This window comes from Oryzias melastigma, linkage group LG12, assembly GCF_002922805.2.
Source record: "Oryzias melastigma strain HK-1 linkage group LG12, ASM292280v2, whole genome shotgun sequence".
Taxonomy (NCBI): Eukaryota; Metazoa; Chordata; class Actinopteri; order Beloniformes; family Adrianichthyidae; genus Oryzias; species Oryzias melastigma.
In genome coordinates, this window is record NC_050523.1 from 24,332,563 (window position 1) to 24,347,746 (window position 15,184).

At 40.7% G+C, this 15,184-nt stretch overlaps 1 protein-coding gene across 1 annotated transcript in view; it reads left to right on the top strand.

Moving 5' to 3' along the window:
• Positions 1-15,184, top strand: part of shroom3 (shroom family member 3) — a 72,580-nt gene that overhangs the window by 10,543 nt on the left and 46,853 nt on the right. The window contains exon 2 of the mRNA XM_036214621.1: positions 3,342-3,496. Within this exon, the coding sequence (XP_036070514.1) occupies positions 3,342-3,496 (155 nt within the window). The remainder of the gene's footprint in view (positions 1-3,341; positions 3,497-15,184) is intronic.

The following is a 15,184-nucleotide window of genomic DNA, read 5'->3' on the forward strand; positions in this document are numbered from 1 at the left end:
TCAATGCATTTATACTTGTAGACATGATCAAGATGATCTGCTGCAATTCAGTCTGAGCTTCATAATAGAGAAGAACGGTGACTGAAGTGACTTTAAACGTGGTTGTTGGTGTCAGATGAGCTGGTCTGAGGATTTCAGAAACCGATGATCTGCTGGGATTTTCACCCACAACCATCTCTAGGGTTTACAGAGAATGGTGGAAAAAAAAAATATCCAGAAAGCAGCAGTTCTGTGGGTGGAAATGTCTTGTTGAGGTCAGAGGAGAATGACCAGACTGGTTCCAGCTGATAGAACAACAGGAACTGAAATAACCACTGCATACAGCCGAGGTCTGCAGAAGAACATCTCTGAACACACAACAACCCTGATGCAGATGAACTACAGCAGCAGAAGAACACACCAGGTATCACTGCTGTCAGCTACAGGAAACTGAGGCTACAATTCACGCAGAATCACCAAAACTAGACAATAGAAGACAGAAAAGCGTTGTCTGGTCTGATGAGTCTCTATTTCTGCTGCTACATTCAGATGATAACATCATCAACATGAAAGCATGGATCCATCCTGCCTTGTATCAACGGTTCAGACTGGTGATGGTTTGATGTTAAGGGGGATATTTTCTTGGCACACTTTGAGCCCTTTTAGTACCAGTTGATTATGGTTCCAACCCCGCAGTCTACCTGAGTATTGTTGCTGACCATGTCCATCCCTTCATGACCACAGAGTTCCATCTTCTGAAGCTACTTCCAGCAGGATAAGACTCCATGTCATAAACTGGAATCATCTCAGACTGGTTTCTAGAACGATGGGTTCACTGGACTCTATGACCTCCACAGTCACCAGAACCCAATAGAACCTTTGGGATGTGGAGGAACGGCAGAGTGTCATCATGGATGTTCAGCTGACAAATCTGCAGCAACTGTGATGCTGTCATGTCAATATGGACCAAACTCTCTGAGGAATGTTTCCAGAACCTTCTTGAATCTATGCTCACTGAGGATTAAGGCAGTTCTGGTCCAACCCGGTACTAGCAAGGTGTGTGAAATAAAGTGGTCAGTGAGTGTATATTAGGACATGTCATGACAATCATTTTACATTTAAAATAAAAAAATAATGACAAGCTCAACTGAAAAAGGAAATGCTGAACTTCAAGAGACCAATAGAACTTACCCACACTTAGCAGTGAGTGTTTTGTGTCATTGTTCTTTTAGAAGACCTGCGATTTGTGACTGACACTAGGCAGCAAATGTCACTCCAGAATGCTTTGATAGACTTTAAGATTTCATTGATCTTGCACAGACTGAACACACCTTGTGACAGATGGAGCAAAGCATTCCCAGACCATAACCAACCCTACTCCGTGCTCTATTGTAGTGACTGTCTTCTTTACTTTGTTGTCTACAGTCCTGTGAAGCTGAAACCTCTGAATAACCTGTGCAGCGGTTGTCAGAAAAGCATCAAACTATTGAAATTGAAATCGACCATTAACATGTTTATCTGTGATTTTCTTTCTTATCTCCTGAAACAACTTTCTCCTTCTCTTTCTTTGGTTCATGTTCAATGGGATGGACGATGTGACCAAACAGCACAGAGTCTATTGACTCCCTTCAAAGAAACAAACTGGGGATAGTCTGGTGTCTTTGTCTGTCTTATTAACTTTACTTTTTATTGGTTATGTTAGAACAGAAGTGTCTAATATTGATTATAAAAAAGGTTATGACTTTGTTTTGACCATTTCAAGGTATTTGAGTAAAGTTGTGTCAGTTGAAAGGGACCCTTTACTCTAAATAAAGTGTCTTTCTCTCCTCTTTCCTCAGCTGTAGTCTTCTGACATGTACTTAAATGTCAAATACACTCAACAAAAATATACACGCAACACTTTTGATTTTGCTCCCATTTTAAATGAGATGAGCTCAGAGATATGAACCATTTTCCACAAACAAAATATTTCTGTCAAATAATCCTGCTGTCTAACCAGCATCTTGATATGCCACGCCTGTGAGGATTAGCTAAGGAGATGTGCTCACTATTTAGACAGATTTGTCAATTATCTGTGAATGAACAGCTGATCGGTTCAATGGATTAGTACAGACTGTAGTTGTATCTAGATGCATGTGTGAGAATGTTAAACTCACTCAAGGTACATTTGACCATTCTAAAGAACATTTCTTTTAAGGCTGCATGTGTTTCCATGTATTTGCTGTTTCCTTAAGTGTGCTGCAGCCTTTACCTCCATGCACTAACCCTCGTTTGCTTCTGTTCCCCTCACTGTTCAGTCACCAGAGAGGAAAACATCTCTGTTTAAAGAGAGATTAATAACTTTAATCCTTTTTCTCACTAATTCTAAAAACACCACTGGCAGCGGTTCTTTGAAGTTCCGAGTCAAACCTCCTAGAACTTCTCCCCAGCCTCTTTCTGTTTTCATTCTGAGAGCTTCCAAACACAGATTGTTTGAAAGCTGGAGGCTCTGCTTTAAAAGCATCTTAGTCATTCTTTTATTTGAAATGTTCCCTCTCGGATTATTCTGCATGTAAACAGCTAAGGATGCAGAACAGATGTTGTTTGGACTAAAAATTATGCAAAAGGTTAAAAAAAACAAGATTTGTATCTGGAAATTCTTTGATGTCTAAAAGGGGAGGTTTGACTGACAGCTTTATTCCCATTTCTGAGGCAGCAGGTCTGTGAGTGGGAACAGCTTCGTTGGTCATTTCCATTCAAATCCTTTCCTCGGTCTGTGAGCTGAGAGGAGAGGAGGAGTGAGGGCGCAGAAAAGACGATCAATGATGAGACAATTCCTGAAATGAAACTTTTTTATGGCCTGACGGGATTACAGGTGTTAGTTTAACTGACAGTTGTTGGAGGATCTCCTGTAGGACCGTTCTGGAAAGTGGAATTTAAAGTCACCTGGAAATGCTGCAACCTGCTAACAGGTTAGCGTTTCAACCAGTCATTCACCATCCTGGACAAATGTTCGTGTTTCTAGAAACAACAACACAAGCTGTAGACAGACAACAACAACAGATGTAAAACCTTAATGGCTAAATTTAATCATCTCTTTGTTCCACCGATAGACTTTGGAAAAGTGTTTGGAGTTTACTCCAGTGAGGACAGTAGAAAGCATAACTCTAGCGAGCATAAGCCGACACATCTATTCAGATGGCTAGTTCAGCCCATAGAATGTGCCGTTTGAGGTCATCTGCTTTACCATGTCACAAATTCCTAGACGTTTTTCATCTGAGGATCATAACAGCTACATCTGTGTCATAATAAAGCTGAATCTGAAAGCTGAAGCAAAACCCTCTGAGATCCTGAACGGCTTCCTTCTTGCCATGTCTGTGCAGGTGGAGGAGGGCGGTAAGGCCGACAGCCTGGAGCGGCCTCTGCATGTTGGGGACGAGCTTGTCATCATTAACGACGTAGAGCTGAGTGGATTCAGGCAGGAGGCCATCGCTCTGGTCAAAGGATCCTACAAGACTCTGAAGATCACCATCCGCAGGTACACCTGTCTGCATTCATGTGTCTCCTAAACCACACTTCTAACGTGACCCAGGACACTTAAGTTAACCGGAACCCGAACAACAGCTTCCATCCAGAACCAAAGTAACAGCGCTGGCAGGGATCTGTGCTCTGAAACAAAACTTCAGGTAGCAGCCATGTTTGGGTGAGAGCTGCAGTGGATGCAGTTTAATCTGTAATCTGCGCGTACAGTTCTGTCTTGAAAGAAGGATCAGTGTATTCCCTGAGTATCACCGTTACATTTGGACGTCTTTAGACCGGCACAGCAAAAATACACTCAGCGTTGGTTAATGTTAAGACACATCAGGAAGTCCCCCTCCCGCATCCTTCTCTTCCTGGTTTGAATATTTCCTCTGTGTTGTTTTCTGTAATCTGTCACCAGTCAGCATCCTGTAGATCAGGAGTGTCAAACTCGAACCCACAAGAGGCAAAAATCCAAAACAGAACAGGTCGCGGGCTGAACAGGATAAACATTTATTGAACACTCTAAAAGTATATTTTTAAAACTTCAAAACTGTAACTTCTTAACACAATTATAAACTAGATATATAGCATTACCTGTGATAATGCTAGTGTGAATGCTGTAAGATGAATTTGGCTCCTGAAGATGTTGAAACTGATAGAAAACTAAAATGTTAGCTAAATGCCAATTAGAAAAACTATTTAAAAAAAAAACTTACAATAATAAAAAGTCAGGAATATTATTCCAAAATAAATCAACTTAAACCTTAAATAACTTACAATATTTTACTCTCCATAAAAATAGATTTTGTCAAAATTATACAAGTTAGAAATGAGAATAAGATAACATCGGATCATTAATAATAATGAAATAAAATGATCTGGAGGGCCGGATCCGGCCCCCAGGCCTTGACTTTGACACGTGTTCTAAACCTTTTGTTTGAGTGGTTCTGATGTGGATTCTGGAAAACAGGAACAGTTAATCTTTGATGCAGATCTATTAGGCGTCATCTGATAAAACAAGGGAATTAACCTTTAACTAAAATGAGCGTTTTCCAGTCGACTTCACTGCTTACACACAGTGAACACCAAAGATGATCCTTCAGGATGTTCGTCTGAAGACTAATCCAGTTATTTTAAGGGCATGAGTGACCTTGCGTTTTGTGAATGTGTTTATTAATGCAGGAAAAACAGTTATCAGATCATGAGAGTGCAGGCGAGGGTGACACATGCAGTGTGACAGCCAGACTGCACGTCGCAGCTCTGCTTCTCAGGCACAGCGCCAGGCATGTTTTCTGAGTGGGGCGTGACAGTGAGCAGGGCTGCTGTTGCAGAAACACTTTCACTGGAAGATGCGGGAGAGGCAAAACACAAATGAGGACTTTAGACTTTAGACAGCTCAGGTGGTGGAGCCACATGGAGCTGAGGAAGGCGTGGCGGCGAAGGGAAAACACAGCAGAGCAGGAGCTTCGTCCTCTGGAAGGATCTCATGGGGAGTCGTAGGAGGTCAACCTCGTGCAGGTTTGATTTTAGCAGCACTGACAGCATGTTAGCATGTGTTTTCCTATTGTATTGCCAGCAGTCTGTGGTTTGCAGGCTGTGGGTGTGTGTTGACAGCAGGTTGAACTCTAGACCAAAGCTCGACGACGCTTCCCTTTCTTTTCTCAGAGCAGAGGAACTTTCTCTGATGTTTCTGGTCTGATTATCTGTGCTGACTCAGGAAGCTTAAATTGTTGCAGTGAAACTTGATTTTAGTGCTGCCACAAATTATTATTTTTAATAGTCAACTAATCACCAATTCATTTTTCTGATTAGTCGACTAATCGGGTCATACGCAAAGTGGATGTAAAACAAACATCTTATCCATCATGAGCTTTAAGCTAACTAAATATAAAGACAATTAGGATGATAGTTTATTAAGTTTTTAATGAATCTTGCAGCCTCTGTCCTTCTTAGTTTCTGGGATTATAACAAGATTAAATCAAATTAGGTCGGCATCTAAAACAAGGAACTATTTTTCACAAAAGATAACGTTTTGGTCTCACTGTTTTAAATATAACAAGAAAAGTTGCATTATCTGCTATATGCTAGTGTGATTACTTTGTTGCTGAAATTAGTCATAATAATTGCTGAAGGGATTTTCTGAAAATGAAAAAGCTATATAATGTTAACTTTGGTAAAAGACTTGAAATTTTGCGAAAGAACCATGAAATAGCACTGAAGTTCATCTAAATTTCTGAAAAAATTGTTGTAAAATTCCTTAAAAATCTCCAATACATTACAAATTTGCAAAAATACTTAGGTTGTTACTTAAATATGAGCTAAACTCCAAATTAGCCCCAAAACCTTAGTAGATTTCAAATTAGCCAAAAGAGCTAGCACTTTGTTTACACACTAACTAAATGCCAAAATAGCCTAAAATTCCTCAATAAACTAAATTAGTCAAAACGTTAGCCTGTTGCTAAAGTACTGTGCATTTTTTAGTGCTGAACCCTCTCAACTTTGTTCAACTTTACTACACTCCGACTCTGCATAATATACAGTAACGACTAATTGACTATTAAATTAGTTGACTATTTTAATAGTTGATTAGTCACTGATTAATCGACTAAATGTGGCAGCTCTACTTATACATTAATGCAGCGTATTAGGCTGTAAAGTTGAAAGCGACAAACTCACGGTGCATTGATGCAGAGATCCATCTGAACACAGTCATTTCCCATCGTGCTCCGACTCACCTGGCAGGAATCCGGACTGCCCACATTACAACCAGCTCAGGTGAGACAGCAGGGTTTGCTCTCTATTAGCTCAGTGTCTCTGAAGCTTTCACCACCTCATGCTTGATGTGCTGATGTGCACCAACAGCTGAGGCAACAGCCCAGCGGGAAAATCTGCTGTCTCAAGTCGTCATTGTCGTTTTGGGTTTTAAAAAAAGATCAATAAAAAAGTGGTTAGTCTTCACTTTCACATGAATGAATCTGTATGTGATCAAACGTGATCACGTTTGGCTCCAGTCCTTCAGAGGAATGTGAGGCTGTGTCCTCGTCTGAACTGCTAACTAGTTGAGTTTCCTGACTGGAGTCTTCATCACAGTTTGACTGTTCTGCTGCTGCTTGGAGTGTTCTTGGTTTGGATTCAGTTCAATCAAGTCCTGCTGGATGAGGTCAAAAAACGAGGTGTTTTGGTTATTAGATATGACTGTTTCAAAAAATCTGCAAAATATTTATCCAAATGAAAATGTAAATGGGTCACGCATGGATGACCTATTTTCACCTGCATACCTAAGTGATCTAAAGAGGCTCTGACCCATTCAAGAGCCAGTTTTTGTCCTCCTCTAATCCACTTTTTCTGCACCTCCTGGAAGTCCTCCGTCTGCTTTCTCCCTGCAACAATACCAGTAAGGAGGATAGAAGTTTGGTGCTTTCAGCTGAGAACTCTGACCTCTCAGAGTTAAGCCTGTTTTTGTCTGTCTTCTGTTGGTTTGTGATTTCAGCAGGTGTTGGTTGTGTTTTGTGTCTGTGTTATTTCTGCGTGTGTGCGTTCCATCCTCAGTCAGACAGACAAAGGCTGTGTGATGTTACCACCAAACACACCTGTCACACACCTCACCTGCTCGGCCGTTCTTCTCACTCCGTCTTCCAAACCTGCCTGCTGGCTCTGACTGGCGCACATGGCAGAGAGCTGATTGGCTGACAGCACAGGAGTAAAACGGCTCTGAGAGACTCATACCTGACAGTCAGAGGCAGAACGCTGTGGGACCTTGTGATCTTCTCTCAAACAAGAAGACAAATCGTCTTGTTCCACGGAGCGTGGCGTCAGAGCAGTAAGTCAGCATTTCAGTCTGGTGTCTGGAAGTGTCTTAAAAAATGACGTTTGAATCCCCTCCAAAGAAAAAGATGGAGGTTCTAACTGAAAACAGAGAAAATTATTCAATATATTTTAGTTAGAAACCTTTGAACTGCTTAGTTCCACAAAGAGTTGTACATTTAATGTCTAGTTTTTAAAAATTCAACAAATGTTTGGCCTTTATGAAGTCTGTTTGTAAAGAAAAGCTGAATGAACAGGTTTTTAAAAACATGTTTAATCTGTGACATTAGAGCTGCTTTCGTCCCTCTACAGCTCTTCTGTGGTTTTACCCCTTTGTGCTCAACAAACTGAAAACAAAAACAGTTCTTACATTTAACCAGAGAGAGCTCAGCTGTTGAATAAAGAACAGAATATGGTTCTTCTCTCCTGATTTGTGAGTTGGACTCAATAAAAAGTCTGTTTAAAGTTTTCCTTTATTTCTGCTGTATTCCTCCTCACATGTATGTGTGACTGCTGTGTACGGAATGGTTAAATGTGTTGTCTTGTTTTAATTGATACCTGACACTTTCCACATGAGTGGAGGCTGCTGCTCACCTGTGCTGAGGGTCCATACTCTGTTTGGTGCACCAGCTGTGTGTTTGTGTTGGCGTCATGTTACCACACAGGAGCGTGTCCATGGCGTTGGCGATGCTTGTTGGACTGCATGTCTGTGTTTTTAAAGTTCTCTAAAGTACTCTGCATAGTGCAGCTCTTTGTCCTGTAATCCTCTCCGAACGGCTGTCTGCTTTTCAGCGGGGTTGTTTTACACTTAAGGAATTTATTTTTGCTTGTTTCCTTGGGGCAAAAAGAACAGAAAGAGAAACAAAACCAGGTTGTATTGATCTACACTAAGACCAGCTAATGGTTATTCCAGTTGTCCCTATAGCCGTACACCCGGACGGTGCTGTGGGTGTTTGGTGTCCGGGTCCGTGGGGGGTCGTGGAGGGCAGGCGTGTCTTTAAGGCTCGTAAGACCATCTCAAGGGACATCGTGAAAAGGGAATGTACCATTGCTGTGTGTGTGGTAAGTGCATTGGGAAGTATTCGTAAGCATAATGGAGTTACACGTACTTATGATGTACTGGTAATCCTGTCTCTGGTTGTTAGTAAGGTGTGAGTACTGGCTTCCTTCTGACCACACATAAATGGTGTATGTGATGCGTAAGTGCCCATAGGACGCCTATGATGTCCAGAAGGGCTGGGAATCACTGAGTACCTCATGATACGATATGCGATATTCCATTTATTCTGTAGGTTGAACACAATCATAATTAAAATGCGTCTTATTTTGTGCAACATTGTAAACATTGCAAACAGTAATACTATGTCTTTGACAAACATTGACACCAATTGAATTGCAATTATTTGTAAAATTCACAATATGAAACATGAACAGCAGTGACACTACCTCGTGCAAAATTGTTGTAAATAGTAAATAGATCAAAAATGGAATAATTTAAGTAGCTGCCAGACATATTGGAATGGTACAGATGTCTGTTTACTGCTGTGTTACAATTGTACAAACAGATCTGTAAAAACTAGAATGTGACTTTTCACTACTAAATTATTGCTGTCAGCTGATAAAGGAGAACTTCTAGAAAACATTTGAACAAGATCTGAGTGAGTTTACTCTCAGTAATGAACGTTTAAGATGATCATGTCGTCTATTCAAAGTCAATGACAGCTTTAGACTTCTCACTATTTCCATCTTTATGTTTATGGAGGATGATGGTGGTATTCGTATGTGTGTTAGACCTCAGATCAGACCAGACGACCTGCTGGTAATCAGATTACTAAGTGGAGAAAAATAAACTAACCAGAGTTCCTCAGGATCTACTGGAATGATCGTGTTAACGGTTGAAAAGTTACAGTAAATCAAAGAACAGAAACTCTGGAGCTCCGGTGTTAAAGGGTTAAGGTGGACGCTCGAGCCTGAAAGGAACCACAAGACTCACCCGCTCTGACTTTAAGATGTGACTGCAGCTGTCTATGACCCTCTATGGGCCCGGACATCTCAAAAACCCGCAGCACCTGTATGGGTCAACCCTATCTAGGAGTTCCTGCGAGGTTTCCTCATCTGTTGGACTAAAATCTTTAACAATTAAATCTTTTCCTTCAAACTTAGAAGTTAAAACGTCAGAGTTTGATGTGATTTTATCAAAGGAACACTACTTTTGTTTGTATAAAATGTGAAGTGTTCTCATTTTCTTTGTGTGTCTCTGTTTCATGTTGTTACATTTCTTACTCCTCCTTTGTGTAGCCTGTCTTTTGTGGTCTGTTATCATTCTGCCCTTTATAAAAACATCTGAAACGCAGTGAAGTCATGTGTCCTGCCAGAGTCTTTCCTCTTTGCTGCACCACAGAGGGCAAAGGGTAAGAATCGTCTCTGGCTCAAGACTCTGTGTTCAGCAGCTTCTATTTTTCTTTCTTGTGTTCACCTGTGTGGTCAATGATTTTTTTGTCCTAAGATAGACTCTGACAGATTAATGTTGGACTCGTGCATTGTAAGGAATAATGAAACCAAAGGGAAATTCTTGTTTCTTTCTATATTTTCCCAAATCTTTTGACAGGAAAGGTATGTTTTTGATGAAGTAGGTTAAAGCTGGTAGGATCAGTTATGGTTAGAATTTGTACAGGAGGACAGCACCTGCTCTGTAAATAATTATAATCTGGACTTGTGACTCACCTGTTCTGTGATCCAACAAGTCAGTAAAAGTTTAAGCTTCTTTTTTTTTTTTTAGTTGGGATGAACCATCCAAACACAAAATTTCCCAGCTGTTGATGTTTACCCATGAAGACTGCAGTAACTCATCCTAACCTTAGATCGCATGTATCAAAGTCAAGGCCCGGGGGCCGGATCCGGCCCTCTGGGTAATTCTATCCGGCCCTCCAGATTATTTTATTTAATGACCCGATGTTATCTTGTGCTCATTTGTAACTTGAACAATTTTGACTAAATATATTTTTATGGAGAGTAAAATATTGAAAGTTATTTAATGTTTAAGTTGATTTATTCTGATTTATTATTCATAATTATGTTAAAAGTTACAGTTTTAAAGTTAAAAAATTGACATTCTGTTAGCTTTTTGGACTATTTTGGCATTTACTAAAAAAATTAGTCTATTTGGAGTTTAGCTAATATTTCAGATACATGCTAGCTGTTTTGGCTATTTTTTTTACGTTTTTTAGGCTGTTTTGGACTTAGGCTAATATTTACATGAGGCCAGTTTTAGCTAATTTAGGCTTTTTGTAGTTTTTTAGGCTGTACTGGAGTTTAGCTAATATTTCAGCCATGTGCAAGCTGGTCTGGCTATTTTGGAGTTAGGCTAATATGCTGGCTAGTTTAGTTTTTTTCAGTTTTTTTAAGCTATTTTGACGCTTAGCTATGTTTTTCAGCTACATGCTAGCTGTTTTGGCTAACCTAGTTTTTTTTTTTTAGTCTTTAGGATAATTTGGCATTTAGCTACTATTTTAGCTGGCTATCAACTTCAGCGTTTTCAGCCATCAGCTTCAGTGATTTCAGCTATCAACTAAACATCCTGGATGCGGGCTGCATGGTGGCGCAGTGGTTAGCACTCTTACCTCACAGCAAGAAGGCCCTGGTTCAAATCCCAACTGGGACCTTTCTGTGTGGAGTTTGCATGTTCTCCCCGTGCATGCGTGGGTTTTCACCGAGGACTCCGGCTTCCTCCCACCGTCCAAAAACATGCTTCATAGGTTAATTGGTGACTCTAAATTGTCCCTAGGTGTGAATGTGAGAGTGAATGGGTGTGTGATTGAGGCCCTGAGACAGACTGGAGACCTGTCCAGGGTGAACCCCGCCTTCACCCATCAGCAGCTGGTTTAGGCTCCGGCACCCTCGCGACCCTGTAAGGGACAAAGCGGTCAGGAAAGTGAATGAATGAATGAATGAACATGCCGGATGCACTACTGTCACCAAAAGTAAATAAACCTGCCTATGAAGTTTTAATTGTTTTTTGTAAATGAAAATCCAGTTTACCAAAACAAGGTTTAAAACAAATTTGGTTTTATAAATAGTTCATAATTGGAGTAAAAAAAATGTAATGAATATGAAATTCCAAATATCTTGTCATCAGTTGTGACATATGAAGCTAAAGCCCCAGAGAAAACCAAGAGCATTGACTGACATCAGAACACTCCACAGCCTCACTAGTCTCGCTGGTTAAAATGATTTACAACTGCAGGTAATAAAGAGGAGAGCAGTAACTGTTTCAGGAATGTGCAGCAATAAAACAAAAGAGTCTCAAAAGTTTAAGGAATAAACATCTGGAAGCATGACCAAGTCTGAAACCACGCCGAGTTTGCAGTGGTAATGCAGAGCATGACAATTACAGGCTTCAAACATCTTCTAGATCAGGGGTGTCGAGCATGTGGCCCGCGGGCCACATGTGCCAGATGGTTTAACCTGGCCCAGTCATGAAGAGAAAAAAATATAAGGGTGTTGGAACAAAAGCAAGTTTCTAGCCCATTCCTGTGGCGAGTTTTTGTTGACCGGAATCCATAATTCCACCACTAGGGGAAGCAGAGAAAATGCAAAACCAGCACAACAAGAGATCAAGAAATAAACATAGGATACTTGGCTGTTTGAGGATTTTTTCCAATTGAGGAAAAACAAAAACAAAACTACAGATAACAAGTTGACCATCTCGCTATTCTGTTACTGGTCCGGCCCACTTCAGACCAGATGGGTTGAATGTGGCCCTGAACCAAAATAAGTTTGACACCCCTGATCTAGATCGAAACATAGTCCTAGAGTTCGCCATCCTGTTAGTTTCAAACCTCTTCTGACCCTCTCAGCTTCTTATAAGCAAAAACAGACATGACGGGAATCATTTGAGGCCATCACTTTTGTAAACAGTGATGGTACTTTTAAAACCCCAAACACCAATGACACCGAATGAATAACAAAGTCTTGTTAGTAGCTGGCTCTGCCGTTGTTCTTAGTCTAACTCTGTACCTTCAACTTCAAGTGTAACTGAATCCAGTTTGGCGCTCAGAGAAGTTGACACTCTCCAGAGAGAGGAGCCCTCATGCTGCTGATCTCAGATCTCATCACATTTCATCTAACAGCTGTTGGATGCAGCCGTTTCTGACCTCTCCAGGTCATGTTTAAACACTATTGTAGAGCTCATAAATACGCTACAAATAATATCCCTCATTTTTTTGAGACTGTAATTTAAAATTTGAGTGTTAATTGATTTTTTTATTGAAAACTAAATCCAGCAGAGTCCATAAGAGTTATTTGGCTGCCATGATGGCTGTGGGTCTGTTCTCGTGCAGGCCGCTCGGCTGCCAGCAGAGGTTTGCCGCGGCGCCGTTCTGTAGAGCCGTTTGAGCTGTGAGTGCAAATGCTGACAGAGAACATCAGGATGTCCTCTTGATCAGTCCTGTAAATAGACAGAGGATATGAGACCTTTGGGACTATGACAAACACCTTCCTAACTCAACAACATGGATGTATGTGGGGTTTGAAGGTAAAGCTTAGATATTTGGGTCAACAAGACAAGGATTTGATCTACAAAACGCAACAAAAAAATGATGGAATTCTCCTGGATTCAATGCAGCAACCAAACAATGTTCCAACTAGTGCTGGGCGATTATGGGAAAAACGTGTATCACAATACAAATTATTTTATATCACAAAGTATATTTTTAGTTATTTCCTAAAAAAAAAAAGACAAAATGTCATTACTTACTTTTCTCTGAATTTATTTTTCAAGTAACATGTAACTGAAATGCTTCAAATAACATTTTTTAAAGTCCACAACTGTTTCAACTTTCTTTGTAGGAAAACACATTTTTGCACAAACGTTCAGCAATAAAAATAAACAAATAAAACAATAGAAACTACACAAGAGAAATGGCACGATATACACTTTGCCCACATCATGTGTATCATCATATCGCCCAGCACTAGTCCAAACAAAATAGAACATCCCAGCCAGCAAGACCAAATGGGCTCCATGTGGTTTAAAAATGTTGGTCCCGATTGGGTTTGTCTGCAGTTCCTGTGCTGGCCCCACCTGTGTTTGCACACACTGGGTTAAGTGGAGATTCAGTGGGTTAGCTTGCTACACTAGCCAGCTGTCCCGGTGGACACTGTAGCGTGCTAGTGAGCTCCCCTGTAACATGCTATCGAGCTCTGCTGCAGCATGCTATCAAGCTCCATTGCAGCATGCTAGTGAGCTCCCCTGTAGCATGCTAGCAAGCTCCTTTTTAGCAAGTTAGCATGCTCAACTGTATTGAGCAAGAAAGCTCCGCTGTAGCGAGCTAGCGAGCTCTGCTGTCCACTAGGCGGCTGGCTAGCGAAGCGAGCCTACCTACTGAGTGTCCACTTAAGCTAATGTAGGCAAACACAGGTGGGGCCACCACAGAACCTGTGGACAAACCCATATGCGGCCATATTTTCTGCCCACTTTTAACTCTGGTGCTTTCTTGTGGGGTCCAGATGACCCCACCCTTGATGTGTGATCCCTCCCATGACAAAGGTGGACAGGATTTTTTGTCTGCCACAAACACCAGCGAAGATAAAAAATCCTTGAACAAAAAAGTTTACCTCGCTGTCTTGAGTGGTCCAGATGACCCCACTTTTAATGTAAACATGCCTAGGATAACACAAGGGTTACACCATATGGGGCTCAGGCTGTGTGTTTGTGATGTAGTCACGCTGTGAAGAATAGAATAGAATAGAATAGAATAGAATAGAATAGAATAGAATAGAATAGAATAGAATAGAATAGAATAGAATAGCACTAATGCAGGAATGATACAGACTCTCTATCGTCATTATACCTGGTACATTGATATTCAGGTACAGTTCTCCTCAATGTAGATGGTCACTACAGACAATTAAATAGATTAAAGAACATGTTACGTTTCTAATAAATGTCCTAAAATCAGACAAGAATCCCAGAGGAATGTCCCTGGTTTGAATTGGTATTCAGTGCAGTCACAGCTTTCGGAAAGAATGTTGCTGAGTCTATTTCTCCTGGCCGGTTTACTAGATGGATTTTTTGAAAAGCCTTTTTCAAACTGTTATTGATCCCAGCAGGCGAGACACCACATGAACGATGCCTTACCTTTTAGATGCTTTCTTTGGTTAATAAGGTTCTCCTTGAGAGTGGTCAGGGCCTCTGCATGTGAAGTGTTAGTAATTGTATCATCTGTCCTGAACTGATGGTTGATGGTTGAGCATGTCGTGTCCTCTCATTATCATGACGGTGTCTGAATGCTTCTCAGCCATGGTTACTTCGTTAATGTCAATGACAGCAGCGGATTGTTAAGACATATTTTTCAGGCTGCAGTGTTTGTCTCTTCACTGTCCTGTGAATGTGCTGCAGTCTGTCAGTCAGGATTTAGTGGCGCAGGTTTGGTGGCCTCGCTTCCACTCTTTACTATTTTGCATGACCTTTGTTTGCTGCTGTTCGTGTGACTCTTGCAAAATGCAAAAGTGATGACCTTTTCCTTAAGTCTTCAGTCCTTTCTGGACAAAAACTTGATTGAAACAGAAGAAACAATCTCCAGGCTCATGCATTTAATATATTGTTTAGCTAAAATCCATAATTTGAACTTGTTAGCCCAACAAACAATATTATACAGTGCTTTCTATATGGCACTTGGAGGCTTGTAAAAATGGTTATTGAAAAGATGTCTCTGCTAAAGTGATGGATTTGTGCTTTTTGATTCAATATCATTTTAACTTAGAAAGTGTTTTGAAAGGAATATAGTTTTTATTTTTAATTGTTTTGTTGTCGTTTGATGGGCCAGTTTGATCTCCAGCAGCTTCCCATGAAATGATAGGAAAGGATGAAGCGGAAGAAGATGGATGGATAGAGGGATGG